The 14,929-nt window shown below is 48.3% G+C and overlaps 1 protein-coding gene and 1 pseudogene across 2 annotated transcripts; one reads left to right on the forward strand and one right to left on the reverse strand.

The window, feature by feature from the left end:
- Positions 1-24: 24 nt before the first annotated feature.
- Positions 25-11,671, reverse strand: LOC146424164 (HLA class II histocompatibility antigen, DR alpha chain-like; the record flags this gene model as incomplete). The annotated part of the gene is made up of 3 exons (XM_085043868.1): positions 11,531-11,671; positions 5,645-5,899; positions 25-320 (listed from the first exon to the last, which is right to left on the reverse strand). Coding segments are annotated over exons 1-3 (627 nt in total), but the record flags the coding sequence as incomplete, so codon positions are not given.
- Positions 11,672-11,928: 257 nt separating this feature from the next.
- Positions 11,929-14,812, forward strand: LOC146424165 (class II histocompatibility antigen, B-L beta chain-like; annotated as a pseudogene). Its single transcript, XR_014847131.1, has 5 exons — positions 11,929-12,073; positions 12,566-12,835; positions 13,521-13,801; positions 14,435-14,541; positions 14,642-14,812. The product of XR_014847131.1 is annotated as a class II histocompatibility antigen, B-L beta chain-like (transcript).
- Positions 14,813-14,929: the final 117 nt, after the last annotated feature.

Consider the following 14,929-nt stretch of genomic DNA (forward strand, 5'->3'; position numbering starts at 1 on the left):
AAACCCCCAAAAAACCCCAAAAACCCCCCAAACCTCACCCCAGTGCATCCTCTGCGGCTCGGCCATGCCCTCGTGCTCCACGTTGCAATCGTAATAATCGCCGGGACTCGGGATGAAGGGCAGGTAGGAGAATTTGCGGAAGGTGAAGTCGGGGCCGGGGTAGAACGGGGTCTCCAGGACCCCCTGGGACAGCGGCACCCCGTTACGGGACCAGGAGACTTTTAGGACCGGCGGCCAGAACTTCTGCACGTAGCAGATGAGGATGTTGGGCTCGTCTTGCTCCGCGGGGTGTTTGGGGAAAATCATCGTCTCGGGGGGAACTTTAAAAAAGCCAGAATTGGGGTTAGTGGGGTTTGGGGTGGGAATTGGGGTGGATTGACCCAAAATTGGGTAAAAACCCAATGGGATTGGGGTGGATGGACCCAAAATTGGGTAAAATCCCACTGGAATTGGGTAAAATCCCACTGGGATTGGGGTGGATGGACCCAAAATTGGGTTAAATCCCAATGGGATTGGGGTGAATTGACCCCAAATTGGGGTGGATCGACCCAAAATTGCCCCAAAATTGGTTAAATCCCACTGGGATTGGGGTGGATTGACCCCAAATTGGGTAAAATCCCACTGGGATGGAGGTGGATTGACCCAAAATTAGGGTGGATTGACCCAAAATTGGGTTAAATCCCATTGGATTTGGGTTTAATCCACCTGGAATTGGGGTTAGTGGGATTTGGGGTAGATCGACCCAAAATTGGGGTGAATTGACCCAAAATTGGAGTGGATTGACCAAAAATTGGGTAAAATCCCATTGGGATTGGGGTGGGAATTGGGTTCAGTGGGATTGGTTGGGATTGGGGTGGAATTGACCCCAAATTGGAATGGAATTGACCCCAAATTGGGTAAAATCCCACTAGGATTTGGGATGAATCGACCCCAAATTGGGTTCAATCTTGGATTTGGGATGAATCGACCCCAAATTGGGTCCAATCCCGCTGGAAATGGTTCACCCCAACCCCGTTACGGGACCAGGAGACTTTTAGGACAGGCGGCCAGAACTTCTGCACGTAGCAGATGAGGATGTTGGGCTCGTCTTGCTCCGCGGGGTGTTTGGGGAAAATCATCGTTTCGGGGGAAACTGCGGGGTGGGAAGTGGGGTTAGTGGGGTTTGGGGTGGGATGGACCTAAATTGACCCGAAATTGGGGTGGATTGACCCCAAATTGGGTAAAATCCCATTGGAATTGGGTAAAATCCCACTGGGATTGGGGTGGATGGACCCAAAATTGGGTAAAATCCCAATGGGATTGGGGTGGGAATTGGGGTTAGTGGGGTTTGGGGTGGGATGGACCTAAATTGACCCAAAATTGACCCAGAATTGGGATGGATTGACCCTAAAATTGGGTAAAATCCCATTGGGATTGGGGTGGATCGACCCAAAATTGGGGTGGATTGACCTAAAATTGGTTAAATCCCATCGGGATTTGGTTAAATCCCACTGGAATTGGGGTTAGTGGGATTTGGGGTGGGAATTGGGGTGGATTGACCCAAAATTGGGGTGGATTTACCCTAAAATTGGGTCAAATCCCACTGGGATTGGAGTGGGAATTCGGTTAGTGGGGATTGGGGTTTGGGGTGGAGCTGAATTGGGTTAAAAACCCCCAAAATTGGGTTAAATCCTACTGGAATTGGGTAAAATCCCACTGGGATTGGGGTGGATTGACCCCAAATTGGGTAAAATCCCAATAGGATTGGGGTGGATTGACCCAAAATTGGGTAAAATCCCACTGGAATTGGGGTGGATTGACCCAAAATTGGGGTGAATTGACCCAAAATTGGGTAAAATCACATTGGAATTGGGTAAAAACCCAATGGGATTGGGGTGGATTGACCCAAAATTGGGGTGAATTGACCTAAAATTGGGTAAAATCCCATTGGAATTGGGTTAAATCCCACTGGGATTGGGGTGGGATGGACTCAAAATTGGAGTGGAATAGGGTTAGTGGGGTTTGGGGTGGGATGGACCTAAATTGACCCAAAATTGACCCAAAATTGGGGTGGATTGACCCTAAATCGGGTTAAATCCCATTGGATTTGGGTTTGATCCACTTGGAATTGGGTTAAATCCTACTGGAATTGGGGTTAGTGGGATTTGGGGTGGATTGACCCAAAACTGGGTAAAATCCTACTGGAATTGAGGTGAATTGACCCAAAATTGGGTAAAATCCCATTTGGATTGGGGTGGGAATTGGGTTTAGTGGGATTGGTTGGGATTGGGGTGGAATTGACACCAAATTGGGGTGGAATTGACCCAAAATTGGGTTAAAACCTCCTGGAATTGGATTAAATCCCACTGGGATTGGGGTGGATTGACCCCAAATTGGGTAAAATCCCACTGGGATGGAGGTGGATTGACCCAAAATTAGGGTGGATTGACCCAAAATTGGGTTAAATCCCATTGGATTTGGGTTTAATCCACCTGGAATTTGGGTTAGTGGGATTTGGGGTAGATCGACCCAAAATTGGGGTGGAATTGACTCAAAACTGGGATGGATTGACCCCAAAATTGGGTAAAATCCCACTGGAATTGGGGTGGATTGACCCAAAATTGGGGTGAATTGACCCCAAAATTGGGTAAAATCTCACTGGGATTTGGGTGAGAATTGAGTTTAGTGGGATTGGTTGGGATTGGGGTGGAATTGACCCCAAATTGGGGTGAATTGACCCAAAATTGGGTTAAATCCCACGGGGATTGGGGTTTGGGGTGGAGCTGAATTGGGTTAAAAACCCCCAAAATTGGGTTAAATCCTACTGGAATTGGGTAAAATCCCACTGGGATTGGGGTGGATTGACCCAAAATTGGGGTAAATCCCACTGGATTTGGGTTTGATCCACCTGGAATTGGGTTAAATCCTACTAGGATTTGGTTAAATCCCGCTGGAATTGGGGTTAGTGGGGTTTGGGGTGGAATTGACCCAAAATTGGGGTGGATTGACCCAAAATTGAGTCAAAAAGTCCCAAATATCGCCCAATATCGCGACATTACCTATGGGGATCCTGGAGCTGTTGTAGGCCTGCATGGAGCTCTCCAGGTTCTGCTTGTCTATCGCAATATATCCCCAAAAAAATCCCAAAAAAAACCCAAAAAACCCCCAATATCGCGACATTACCTCTCGGGATCCTGGAATTGCTTGTCTATCACGATATTCTGTTTGTCTATCACGATATATCCCCAAATAATCCCAAAAAATCCCCCAAAAATCCCCAAAAAATAAAAAAAAATCCCCCAAAAAATCCCCAAAAAATCCCAAAAAATCTCCCAAAAAATCCCAAAAACCCCCAAAAAATTAAAAAAAATTTCCAAAAAATTCCCAAAAACATCCCAAAAAATAAAACAAAAATCAAAAAAAATCCCTAAAAATCCCCCCCCAAAAAAAAATCGAAAAAATCTCAAAAAAATTCCCAAAAAATCCCAAAAAACCCTCAAAATATCCCCAAAACTCCCCAAAAAAATCCCAAAAAAATCCCAAAAAAATCCCCAAAAATCCCAAAAAATCCCCAAAAAATCCCCAAAAAATCCCCAAAAAATCCAAAAAAAATCCCAAAAAAATCCCAAAAAATCCCAAATATTGCCCAAATATCCGAATTCCTATGGGATCCTGGAATATCGCGAATATCCCCAAAAAATCCCAAAAAATCCCCAAAAAATCCCCAAAAATACCCCAAAAATACCCCAAAAAATCCAAAAAAATCCCTAAAAAATCCCCAAAACCCCCAAAAATCGCGACATTACCAATGGGGATCCTGGAGCTGTTGTAGGCCCGCATGGAGCTCTCCAGGTTCTGCTTGTCTATCGCGATATTCTGCTTGTCTATCGCGATATATCCCAAAAAAACCCCCAAAAAATCCCAAAAACCCCCAAAAAATCCCAAAAAATCCCAAATATTGCCCAAATATCGCGACATTACCTATGGGGATCCTGGAATTGCTTGTCTATCGCGACATATCCCCCAAAAAAATCCCAAAAAATCCCAAAAAAATCCCCAAAAAACCCCCAAAAATTCCAAAAAAACCCCAAAAAAACCCCAAAAAATCCCCAAAACCCCCAAATATCGCGACATTACCAATGGGGATCCTGGAGCTGTTATAGGCCCGCATGGAGCTCTCCAGGTTCTGCTTGTCTATCGCGATATTCTGCTTGTCTATCGCGATATATCCCCAAAAAAAACCAAAAAAATCCCAAAAAACCCCCAAATATCGCGACATTACCTCTCGGGATCCTGGAATTGCTTGTTTATCGTGATATTCTGTTTGTCTATCGCGATATATCCCCAAAAATGCCCCAAAAAATCCCAAAAAAACCCCCAAAACGCCCAAAAAAAATCCCCAAAAAATCCCAAAAAAATCCCAAAAAATCCCCAAATATCGCGACATTACCTTGGGGTTGGTTGTTGTTTCGCAATATATCCCAAAAAAACCCCAAAAAATCCCCAAAAAATCCCCAAAAAACCCCCAAAAAATCCCAAAAAACCCCAAAAAAACCCCCAAAAAATCCCCAAAACCCCCAAAAATCGCGACATTACCAATGGGGATCCTGGAGCTGTTGTAGGCCCGCATGGAGCTCTCCAGGTTCTGCTTGTCTATCGCGATATATCCCCAAAAATGCCCCAAAAAAATCCCAAAAAACCCCCAAAAATCCCCCAAAAATCCAAAAAAATCTCAAAAAAATCTCAAAAATCCCAAAAAAATCCCAAAAAAATCCCAAATGTCGCCCAATATCGCGACATTACCAATGGGGATCCTGGAGCTGTTGTAGGCCCGCATGGAGCTCTCCAGGTTCTGCTTGTCTATCGCGATATTCTGCTTGTCTATCGCCATATATCCCCAAAAAACCCCCAAAAAAATCCCAAAAAATCCCCAAAAAATCTCAAAAAAATCCCCAAATATCCCCCAAAAATCCCCAAAAAAATCCCCAAAAAATCCCAAAAAACCCCCAAAAAATCCCAAAAAACCCTCAAAAAAACCCCCAAAAAAATCCCCAAAACCTTGTCTCTCGCGATATTCTGCTTGTCTGTCGCGATATATCCCCAAAAACCCCCCAAAAAATCCCCAAAAAATCCCCAAAATAGCCCCAAAAATTCCCAAAACCCCCCAAAAATCGCGACATTACCTATGGGGATCCTGGAATTGCTTGTCTATCGCGATATTCTGCTTGTCTCTCGCGATATATCCCCAAATAATCCCAAAAAATCCCCCAAAACCCCCAAAACTCCCCGAAAAACCCCGAAAAAATCCCAAAAAAATCCCAAAAAAATCCCCAAAAAAATCTCCAAAAATCCCCAAAAATCCCAAAAAAATAAAAAAATCCCTAAAAAATCCAAAAAAAATCCCCAAGAAAACCCCAAAAAATCCCCAAAAAATCCAAAAAAAATCCCCAAAAAATCCCAAAAAATCCCAAATATTGCCCAAATATCGCGACATTACCTATGGGGATCCTGGAATTGCTTGTCTATCGCGACATATCCCCCCAAAAAATCCCAAAAAATCCCAAAAAATCCCCAAAAAAATCCCAAAAAAACCCCAAAAAAACCCCAAAAAATCCCCAAAAAACCCTAAAACACCCCAAAAAACCCCCAAAAATCGCGACATTACCAATGGGGATCCTGGAGCTGTTGTAGGCCCGCATGGAGCTCTCCAGGTTCTGCTTGTCTATCGCGATATTCTGCAGAGCTCCCTGCGCCTCGAAGCTGGCGAACTGCTGGAACTCGGGCAGCCGCCAGACCGTCTCCTCGTTCTCCACGTGGAAAATCTCGTCGCCGTCGAAGTCGAACATGAACTGCCCGAATTCCGCCCGGGAGTCCAGGGATTTCTGGTAGAACTCCGTCTGGATGATGCTGTGCGGAGGGACTGGGGGGAGAAAATGGGATTTTGGTGAAAATTCCCAAAAAAATTGGGTTTTTTGGTCAAAATTCTGAGAAAAAATGGCGATTTTTGGCTAAAATCCCAGGAAAAATTGGTGATTTTTGACCAAAATCACAGGGAAAATTGGTATTTTTTGCTCGAAATCCTGGGAGAAATTGGGATTTTGTACTCAAAATCCCAAGAAAAATTGGGATTTCGAGTCAAAATCCTGAGAAAAATTGGGAATTTTTGCCTAAAATCGCAGGAAAAAATATTTGGGATTTTTACTCAAAATTGCAGGGGAAAATATTTGGGATTTCCACTCAAAATCCTAAGAAAAATTGGGGATTTTTACTCGAAATCCCAAGAAAAATTGGGGATTTTGGTTTGAAATCCCAAGAAAAATTGGGGATTTTGACCAAAATCCCGAGAAAAATTGGGGATTTTTGCCCGAATTCCGCCTGGGAGTCCAGGGATTTCTGGTAGAACTCCGTCTGGATAATGCTGTGAGGAGGGACTGGGGGGAAAAATGTGATTTTGGTGAAAATTCCCAAAAAAATTGGGATTTTTGGGGTGAAATCCCAAAAAAAATTGGGATTTTTTGACCAAAATCCTGAAAAAAATTGGGGATTTTTGCTCAAAATCGCAGGAAAAATTGGGATTTCTACTTGAAATTGAGGGGAAAATAATTGGGGATTTCTACTCAAAATCCTAAGAAAAATTGGGGTTTTTGACCGAAATCCTAAGAAAAATTGGTAATTTTTGCCTGAATTCCCAAAGAAAAATTGGGGATTTTGTACTCGAAATCCCAGGAAAAATTGGGATTTTTGACCAAAATCCTGAGAAAAATTGGGATTTTTACTTGAAATCCTGAGAAAAATTAGGGATTTTTACTGAAAATCCCGAGCGAAATTGGGATTTTGTACTCGAAATCCCAAGAAAAATTGGGGATTTTGCCTGAAATCCTGAGAAAAATTGGGGATTTTTGCCCGAATTCCGCCCGGGAGTCCAGGGATTTCTGGTAGAACTCCGTCTGGATGATGCTGTGTGGAGGGACTGGGGGGAGAAATCGGGATTTTGGTGAAAATTCTCCAAAAAAATTGGGATTTTTGGGGTGAAATCCCAAAAAAATTGGGTTTTTTGGACCAAAATCCTAAAAGATTTGGGGATTTTTGCTCAAAATCGCAGTAAAAAAATGGAATTTCTACTTGAAATTGTGGGGGAAAATATTTGGGATTTCTACTCAAAATCCCAAGAAAAAATGGGATTTTGAGTTGAAATCCTGAGAAAAATTGGGGATTTTGGCTTGAAATCCTAAGAAAAATTCGGGATTATTACTCAAAATCCTGGGAAAAAATGGGATTTTGAGTTGAAATCCCAAGAAAAATTGGAGATTTTTGACCAAAATCCTGAGAAAAATTGGGGATTTTTTACTCGAAATTCTAAGAAAAATTGGGGATTTTTGACCAAAATCCCAAGAAAAATTGGGGATTTTTGACCAAAATCCCAAGAAAAATTGGAGATTTTTACTCAAAAGCCCGAGAGAAATTGGGATTTTGTACTCGAAATCCTAAGTAAAATTAGGGATTTTGCCTGAAATCCTGAGAAAAATTGGGGATTTTTGCCCGAATTCCGCCCGGGAGTCCAGGGATTTCTGGTAGAACTCCGTCTGGATGATGCTGTGCGGAGGGACTGGGGGGAAAAATCGGGATTTTGGTGAAAATCCCCCAAAAAATTGGGATATTTGACCAAAATCCTGAAAAAAAATTGGGATTTTTACCCAAAATCCTGAAAAAAATTGGGGATTTTTGCTCAAAATTGTAGGAAAAATTGGGATTTCTACTTGAAATTGTGGGGAAAAAAAATGGGGATTTCCACTCAAAATCCCAAGAAAAAATGGGATTTCAAGTTGAAATCCTGAGAAAAATTCAGGATTTTTGCCTGAAATCCCAAGAAAAATCAGGGATTTTTACTCGAAATCCCAGGAAAAATTGGTGGTTTTTGACCAAAATCCCAAGAAAAAATTGGGATTTTGTACTCAAAATCCAAGGAAAAATTGGGATTTCGAGTCAAAATCCTCAGAAAAATTGGGAATTTTTTCCCGAAATCGCAGGAAAAAATATTTGGGATTTCTACTCGAAATCCCAGGAAAAATTGGGATTTCTACTCAAAATTGCAGGGAAAATTTTTGGGATTTCTACTCAAAATCCCAGGAAAAAATGGGATTTCGAGTTGAAATCCTGAGAAAAATTCAGGATTTTTGCCTGAATTCATGAGAGAAATTCAGGATTTTTGCTGAAAAATCACAGAAAAAATTGGGATTTCTACTTGAAATTGCAGGGGAAAAAAGTTGGGATTTCTACTCAAAATCCTGAGAAAATTTGGGATTTTGAGTCAAAATCCCCAGAAAAATTGGGGATTTTTGCCTGAAATCCCGAGAAAAATTGGGATTTTGTACTCGAAATTATGGGGAAAATTGGGATTTTGGGTCGAAATTGTGGGGAAAATTGGGATTTTTGCCGGAAATCCCAGGAAAAATTACGGATTTTTGCCTGAAATCCTGAGGAAAAATTGGGGATTTTTGCCTGAATTCCTAAAAAAAATTGGGGATTTTTGCTCGAAATCACAGGGAAAAAAGGGATTTCTACCCAAAATCCCAGGAAAAATTGGGATTTCAAGTCGAAATTGTGGGGAAATTGGGATTTTTGCCCAAAATCCCTGGAAAAATTAGGGATTTTTGGCTGAAATCCTAAGGAAAATTGGGGATTTTTGCTAAAAATCACAGGGAAAATTGGGATTTCGAGTTGAAATTCCAGGAAAAATTGGGATTTCGAGTCACAATTTTGGGGGAAATTGGGATTTCAAGTTGAAATCCCAAAGAAATTGGGATTTATTTTGAAATCCTGGGGAAATTTGGATTTGTATATAAAATCACAGGAAAAATTGGGGATTTGTACTCAAAATTGTGGGGAAAATTGGGATTTCGAGTCAAAATTGGGGGGAAAATTGGGATTTTGAGTCAAATCCTTGAGAAAAATTGGGATTTTTGCCCAAAATCCTGGGGGAAATTGGGATTTCTGCACAAAATCCTGAGAAAAATTGGGATTTCTACTCAAAATAATGGGGGAGATTGGAATTTTGAGTAAAAATTAGAGGAAAATTAGGATTTCTACACAAAATCCCATTAAAAATTGGGATTTCTACTCAAAATCATGGGGGAAATTGGGATTTTGGGTCCAAATTGTGGAGAAAATTGGGATTTTGGGTCAAAATTGTGGAGAAAATTGGGGTTTCTACTCAAAATTGTGGGGAAAATTGGGATTTTTACCCAAAATCCTGGTCGAACAGGGGGGTTTGGAAACCCCCAGACCCCAAAAATCATGGAAAATTGGGATTAAAACACCCCCAGACCCCAAAAATCATGGAAAAACAGGAGTTTTGGGATTCTCAGACCCCAAAATTGAGGGAAAAAAAGAGAAGTTTGAGCTCAACCAGCCCCAAAATTCCGGGAAAAGAGGAAGTTTTAATACCCAGTTCCCCAAATTTTAGGGACGGGGGGGGTTTGGCAATCCCAAAACCCCAAAAATCGTGGGGAAAAAAAGGGATTTGGGAAATCCCAGAACCCCAAAATCCTGGGAAAATGGGGGATTGGATACCTGGAGACCCCAAAAATTGTGGAAAAAGTGGGATTTAGGTAACGTCAGAGCTCAAAATTTTGGGAAAAGAGGAAGTGGGAATGGCCAGTTCCCTAAATTTTGGGTACAGGGGGGTTTGGACACACCCAGCCCCCAAAAAGTTGGGGTACAGGGGGGTTTGGGGATTCCCAAAGTCCCAAAAATGTGGGAACAGGGGGGTTTGGGAAATCCCAGAGCCAAAAATCCTGGAAAAAAGAGGAGTTTGGTAAATTCCAGCCCTGAAAATCCTGGAAAAAATGTGGTTTGGGAACTCCAAGAGCCCAAAAATCACCTGTACAGGGGGGTTTGGGAAATCCCCGAGCCCCAAAATTCTGGGAAAAGAGGAATTTCAGCACAATGAGACCTTAAAAATAATGGAAAAAGAGGAAATGGGAACTCCAAGTTTCCCAAATCCTCAGTACAGGGGGGTTTGGGAACTGCCAGAGCCCCAAAAATTGTCTGTACAGGGGGGTTTGGAAAATCCCAGAACCCCAAAATCCTCAGTACAGGGGGGTTTGGGAAATCCCAGAGCCAAAAATCCTGGAAAAAAGAGGAGTTTGGTAAATTCCAGCCCCGAAAATCCTGGGAATAATGTGGTTTGGGAACTCCCAGAACCCAAAAATCACCTGTACAGGGGGGTTTGGGAAATCCCCGAGCCCCAAAATTCTGGGAAAAGAGGAATTTGAGCACAATGAGACCCTAAAAATCATGGAAAAAGAGGAAATGGGAACTCCCAGTTCCCCAAATCCTCAGTACAGGGGGGTTTGGGAACTCCGAGCCCCAAAAATTTTCTGTACAGGGGGGTTTGGGAAATCCCAGAACCCCAAAATCCTCAGTACAGGGGGGTTTGGGAAATCCCAGAGCCAAAAATCCTGGGAAAAAGAGGAGTTTGGAAACTTCCACCCCTGAAAAAACTGGGAATAATGTGGTTTGGGAACTCCAAGGGCCCAAAAATCGTCTGTACAGGGGGGTTGGGAAATCCCAGAGCCCTAAACTTTTGGGAACAGGGGGGTTTGCGAAATCTCAGAACCCCAAAAACCTGGAAAAAGAGGAATTTGAGCACCCTGAGCCTCTCAAAATCCTGGGAAAAGAGGAAGTGGGAACTCCCAGTTCCCAAACTCCTCAGTACAGGGGGGTTTGGTAACTCCGAGCCCCAAAAACTGTCTGTACAGGGGGGTTTGGAAAATCCCAGAACCCCAAAATCCTCAGTACAGGGGGGTTTGGGAAATCCCAGAGCCAAAAATCCTGGAAAAAAGAGGAGTTTGGTAAATTCCAGCCCCGAAAATCCTGGGAATAATGTGGTTTGGGAACTCCCAGAGCCCAAAAATCACCTGTACAGGGGGGTTTGGGAAATCCCAGAGCCCAAAAATTCAGGGAACAGGGGGGTTTGGGAAATCCCAGTACCCCAAAATCCTGGAAAAAGAGGAATTTGAGTACCCTGAGCCTCTCAAAATCCTGGGAAAAGAGGAAGTGGGAACTCTCAGTTCCCCAAATCCTCAGTACAGGGGGGTTTGAGCAATCCCAGAGCCCCAAAATTGCGGGAACAGGGGGGTTTGGGAAATCTAAAAACCCGAAAATGCTGGAAAAAGAGGATATGGGAACACCCAGTTCCCTAAATCCTGTGTACAGGGGGGTTTGGGACACACCCAGCCCCAAAAATCTCCTGGGTACAGGGGGGTTTGGGAACTCCTAGAGCCCCAAAATCTCGGGAACAGGGGGGTTTGGGAACTGTCAGAACCCCAAAACCGTGGGAAAAGAGGAGTTTGGCCACTGCTGACCCCGAAAATATTGGGGAAAAAAAAGGGGAAAACCCCTGAAAAAACAGGAAGTTGGGCCAACGCCCTTCCCAGAAAAATCCCCCAAAAGCGGGTTGGACCTTCTGAATCTCCCCGATCCCCTTTTGCCATGGATCCAGGACACCCCAAATCCCAACGCCGCGGCTCCAGGACCCCCCAAAGCCCACCTTGGAGCCCCCAAAGGCCAGGCAGGGTCAGCGCCAGCAGCAGCAGCAGGCAGGGGCAGCTCCGTGCTCCATCCATGGCGCCTCGGGATGTGGCGACACTGGGAAGGGTCGCTGGTGGTCCCAGTGCAGCGGCGGCGAAGTGGGGGGAGTGGGAGTGGGGGCGCAGCGCCCCAAAAGCGGCGGAGCCAATGGGAGGGCGTGTGTGTTGTGTCGTCACCGGTTGCCGGGTAGAGCCTGTGCAAAACGGGCCCCAAACCGGCCCGGCCAATCGGAGCGCGTCCAAAACAACTGCGGCCAATGGCAGCGCGCCCAAAACCACGCCCAGGCAATGGGAGCGCGTCCCAAAACGGCGCCCGGCCAATCAGAGCGCGCGGGGCGGATGATCCCGCCCTGCTCCGGACTGGAGCTCCCAGTGCAGCGGCTGCTGCGGGGCTGGCGGCAGCTGCCCGGCGCTGGCCATGGGGCGAGTGGCGGCAGCTGGGGCCCTACTGGTGGCACTGGTGGTGCTGGGAGCCACCCCGGCTGCGGGCGCGGAGCTGTCGGGTGAGCGGGGGGAGCAGGGAATGCGATGGGAAAGGGGGAAAAGGGGAAAGAAAGGGGTTTGGGAGCCCAAAGTGGAGGGGGAGGAGGAGGGGAAGCCGAAAGGGAGAGCGGGAGGGGCTGAGGGTTGGGGGAAGGTGAGGAAGGGGTGGGAGAGGGTGGGGAAGTGGGGAAAAGGGGAGGGGGGGAGCCCAAAACTGAGCAGGAGGGGGCTTGGGATGATGGGATTGTGGGTGAAATTGTGGAAAAAATGGCAAAAAGAGGGAATGGGACCCCAAAATTGAAGTAGGGAGTGGCTGAAAATGGCGGGGAGTGAGGATGTGAAAGGGGAAATAGGGAGAAGGGTGGGGAAGAGGAAGTGGGAGTGCGGGCAGGAGGGTCCCATGGCGGCCGTGGGGCACAGGGGGTGCGGAGTGGGGATCCGGGGTGACCCCCGGAGCTCTGGGATCGATGGGGGTGCTGGGGGAACCCCTGACCTGTGCCTTGCTCACACAGGGGTCTGCCAGTTTATGGCATCCAGCGAGTGTCACTTCATTAACGGCACGGAGAAGGTGAGGTTCCTGCAGAGGTACATCTACAACCGGGTGGAGGACGTGAGGTTCGACAGCGATGTGGGGAAATTCGTGGGGTTCACCCCCTTTGGGGAGAAACAGGCCAAGCGCGCGAACAGCGACGAGGCAAGAATGGAGTACACACGGGCTCAGGTGGACACGGTCTGCCGGCACAACTACAAGGTGTACAGCCCGTTCAGCGTGGAGCGCAGAGGTGAGCGTGGGGCAGAGGTGTCCCCTCAGGCTCTGCCCTGGCAATGACCCTGCAGCCCCTCAAACCCTCCCTGGGAATCACCCAGAGCCCTCAGCCCTCCTTGTGCCAAGCCAGGGGCTTCTTGTCCTTCTCAGTGACTCTTGTGGCTCTCCCAGTCCATCCCAGTCCCCCCCAGTCTCTCCCAGCCCCCCCAGCGCGTCCATTTCAGCCAAGCGTGAAGATGACGCTTTTCAGCCAATCAGAGTGCGCGTCTCTGATGACTCATCAGTTGCCAGGCAGACAAGCAGCGCCGAGTTCCCCGCGCTGGACTTAACCTCGCAGTGCCGCGAAGTTCATTCCCAGTTCCTCCCAGTGCCACCAGAGTCACTCTGAGTGCCACCATAGTCCATCCTAGTGCCACCATGGTCACTCCCAGTCCCTCTTATCCCATTCCCAATGTATTCCCAGACATCCACCCTCTCTCCCTGTCCCTCCCAGTGCTCCCCAATCCACTCCCCTCTCTCCCAGTGTGCCCCCATTCCCTCCCACTGCATTCCCAGTCCCTCCCAGTCCATTCCCAGTCCCTCCCAATGCCACCCCAGTCCCTCCCAGTCCATTCCCAGTCCCTCTCAATACTACCCCACCCCTCCCAGCTCTCTCCCAGCGCCCCCCCAGCTGATCCCAGTGTCTCCCCTCTCTCTCCCAGTGCCCCCCAGCGTGTCCATCTCGCTGGTGCCCTCGAGCTCCCAGCCCGAGCCCGGCCGCCTGCTGTGCTCCGTGATGGATTTCTACCCTGCGCAGGTGCAGGTGAGGTGGTTCCAGGGCCAGCAGGAGCTCTCGGAGCAAGTGATGACCACCGACCTGCTCCCCAACGGGGACTGGACCTACCAGCTGCTGGTGCTGCTGGAAACGCCCCCCGGCGCGGGGTCACCTACACCTGCCAGGTGGAGCACGTCAGCCTGGAGCAGCCCCTGAGGCGGCACTGGGGTACGGCCAGAGCCCACAGCGCCGGGGGGAGCGGGGGATGCACTGGGGGGGCTGGCAGGGGGATTGGGCTGTGCTGGGGGGAACTGGGAGGGAGGTGGAGAGAGGCTGGTTTCTAGTGGGAGAGGGGCTTGGGGGCGTGGGAGGGCTGGGAAGGGGTTGGAAGGATGTTGGGGAGGGTGGGATGAGGTTCTGGGGGTGCTGGTGAACACTGGGAGGGAGTTTGGGGGTGCTGGTGGGCACTGGGAGGGAGTTTGGGGGTGCTGGTGGGCACTGGGAGGGAGCTGGAGTGAGGCTGGAGGGGCTGGAAGGAGATTGGGGATGGAAAAGCAAAGGTTGGAATGAGGTTGGTTGTGCTGGGAAGAGATTGGGAGGGATCTTGGTGAGTCCTGGTGGGGCTGGGAAGGGACTGGGAGAGGGTTTGTGGGTCCTGGGGCGGTGGGGGCAACTGGGAGGGGTTGTGGGGTGCTGAGAGGGACGGGAGGGGCTTTGGTGTGTGCTGGGGAGGCTGGGAATGGATCGGGAGGAGGTTTCAGGGGCTCCTGGGTGGGCTGGGGGCGACTGGGAGGGTGCTTGGAGGGGCTTGGGGTGTCGCTGAGAGGTCTTTGGGGGTCCTGAGCCCTGCTGACCCCCCAGAGATGCCGCCGGACGCTGCCCGCAGCAAGATGCTGACGGGGATCGGGGGCTTCGTGTTGGGCTTCGTCTTCCTGGCGCTGGGGCTCGGCTTCTACCTGCGCAAGAAGGTGAGGGGGGTCCCGGGGGTCGTGTCCCCCCTGCCCCGGAGCGGCTGTGCTCCCCCCGGGGCCCCCCAGCCCGGTGTCACCCCCTTTTCTCTGCCCACAGAGCTCCTGAGCCGCCGCCGGCCGCAGCCCCTCCCCGTGGCCTCGGGCCCGGCCGGGACCCCCCGCTCTGTCCCCGCGCTGATTTTGGGGGGTCGTGTGTCCCCCCAGCCTTGCTGTCACTCTGACCCCGCCCGGCTGCTCCCAGTGCTCCCAATAAAGCTTCCCAGTTGGCTCCGGTCGCGTTTCTTGTGGGGCACTGGGGAGGGACTTGGGGGGACCCCGCGGTGGGGCTGTGATTGGGGGGCAGACCTGACCCCGGGATGGATCGGGAATGGGGACCCCGTGTGTC

Source organism: Lichenostomus cassidix, unplaced genomic scaffold (assembly GCF_008360975.1).
Source record: "Lichenostomus cassidix isolate B80296 unplaced genomic scaffold, HeHo_3.0 HiC_scaffold_63, whole genome shotgun sequence".
NCBI classification, from domain to species: Eukaryota; Metazoa; Chordata; class Aves; order Passeriformes; family Meliphagidae; genus Lichenostomus; species Lichenostomus cassidix.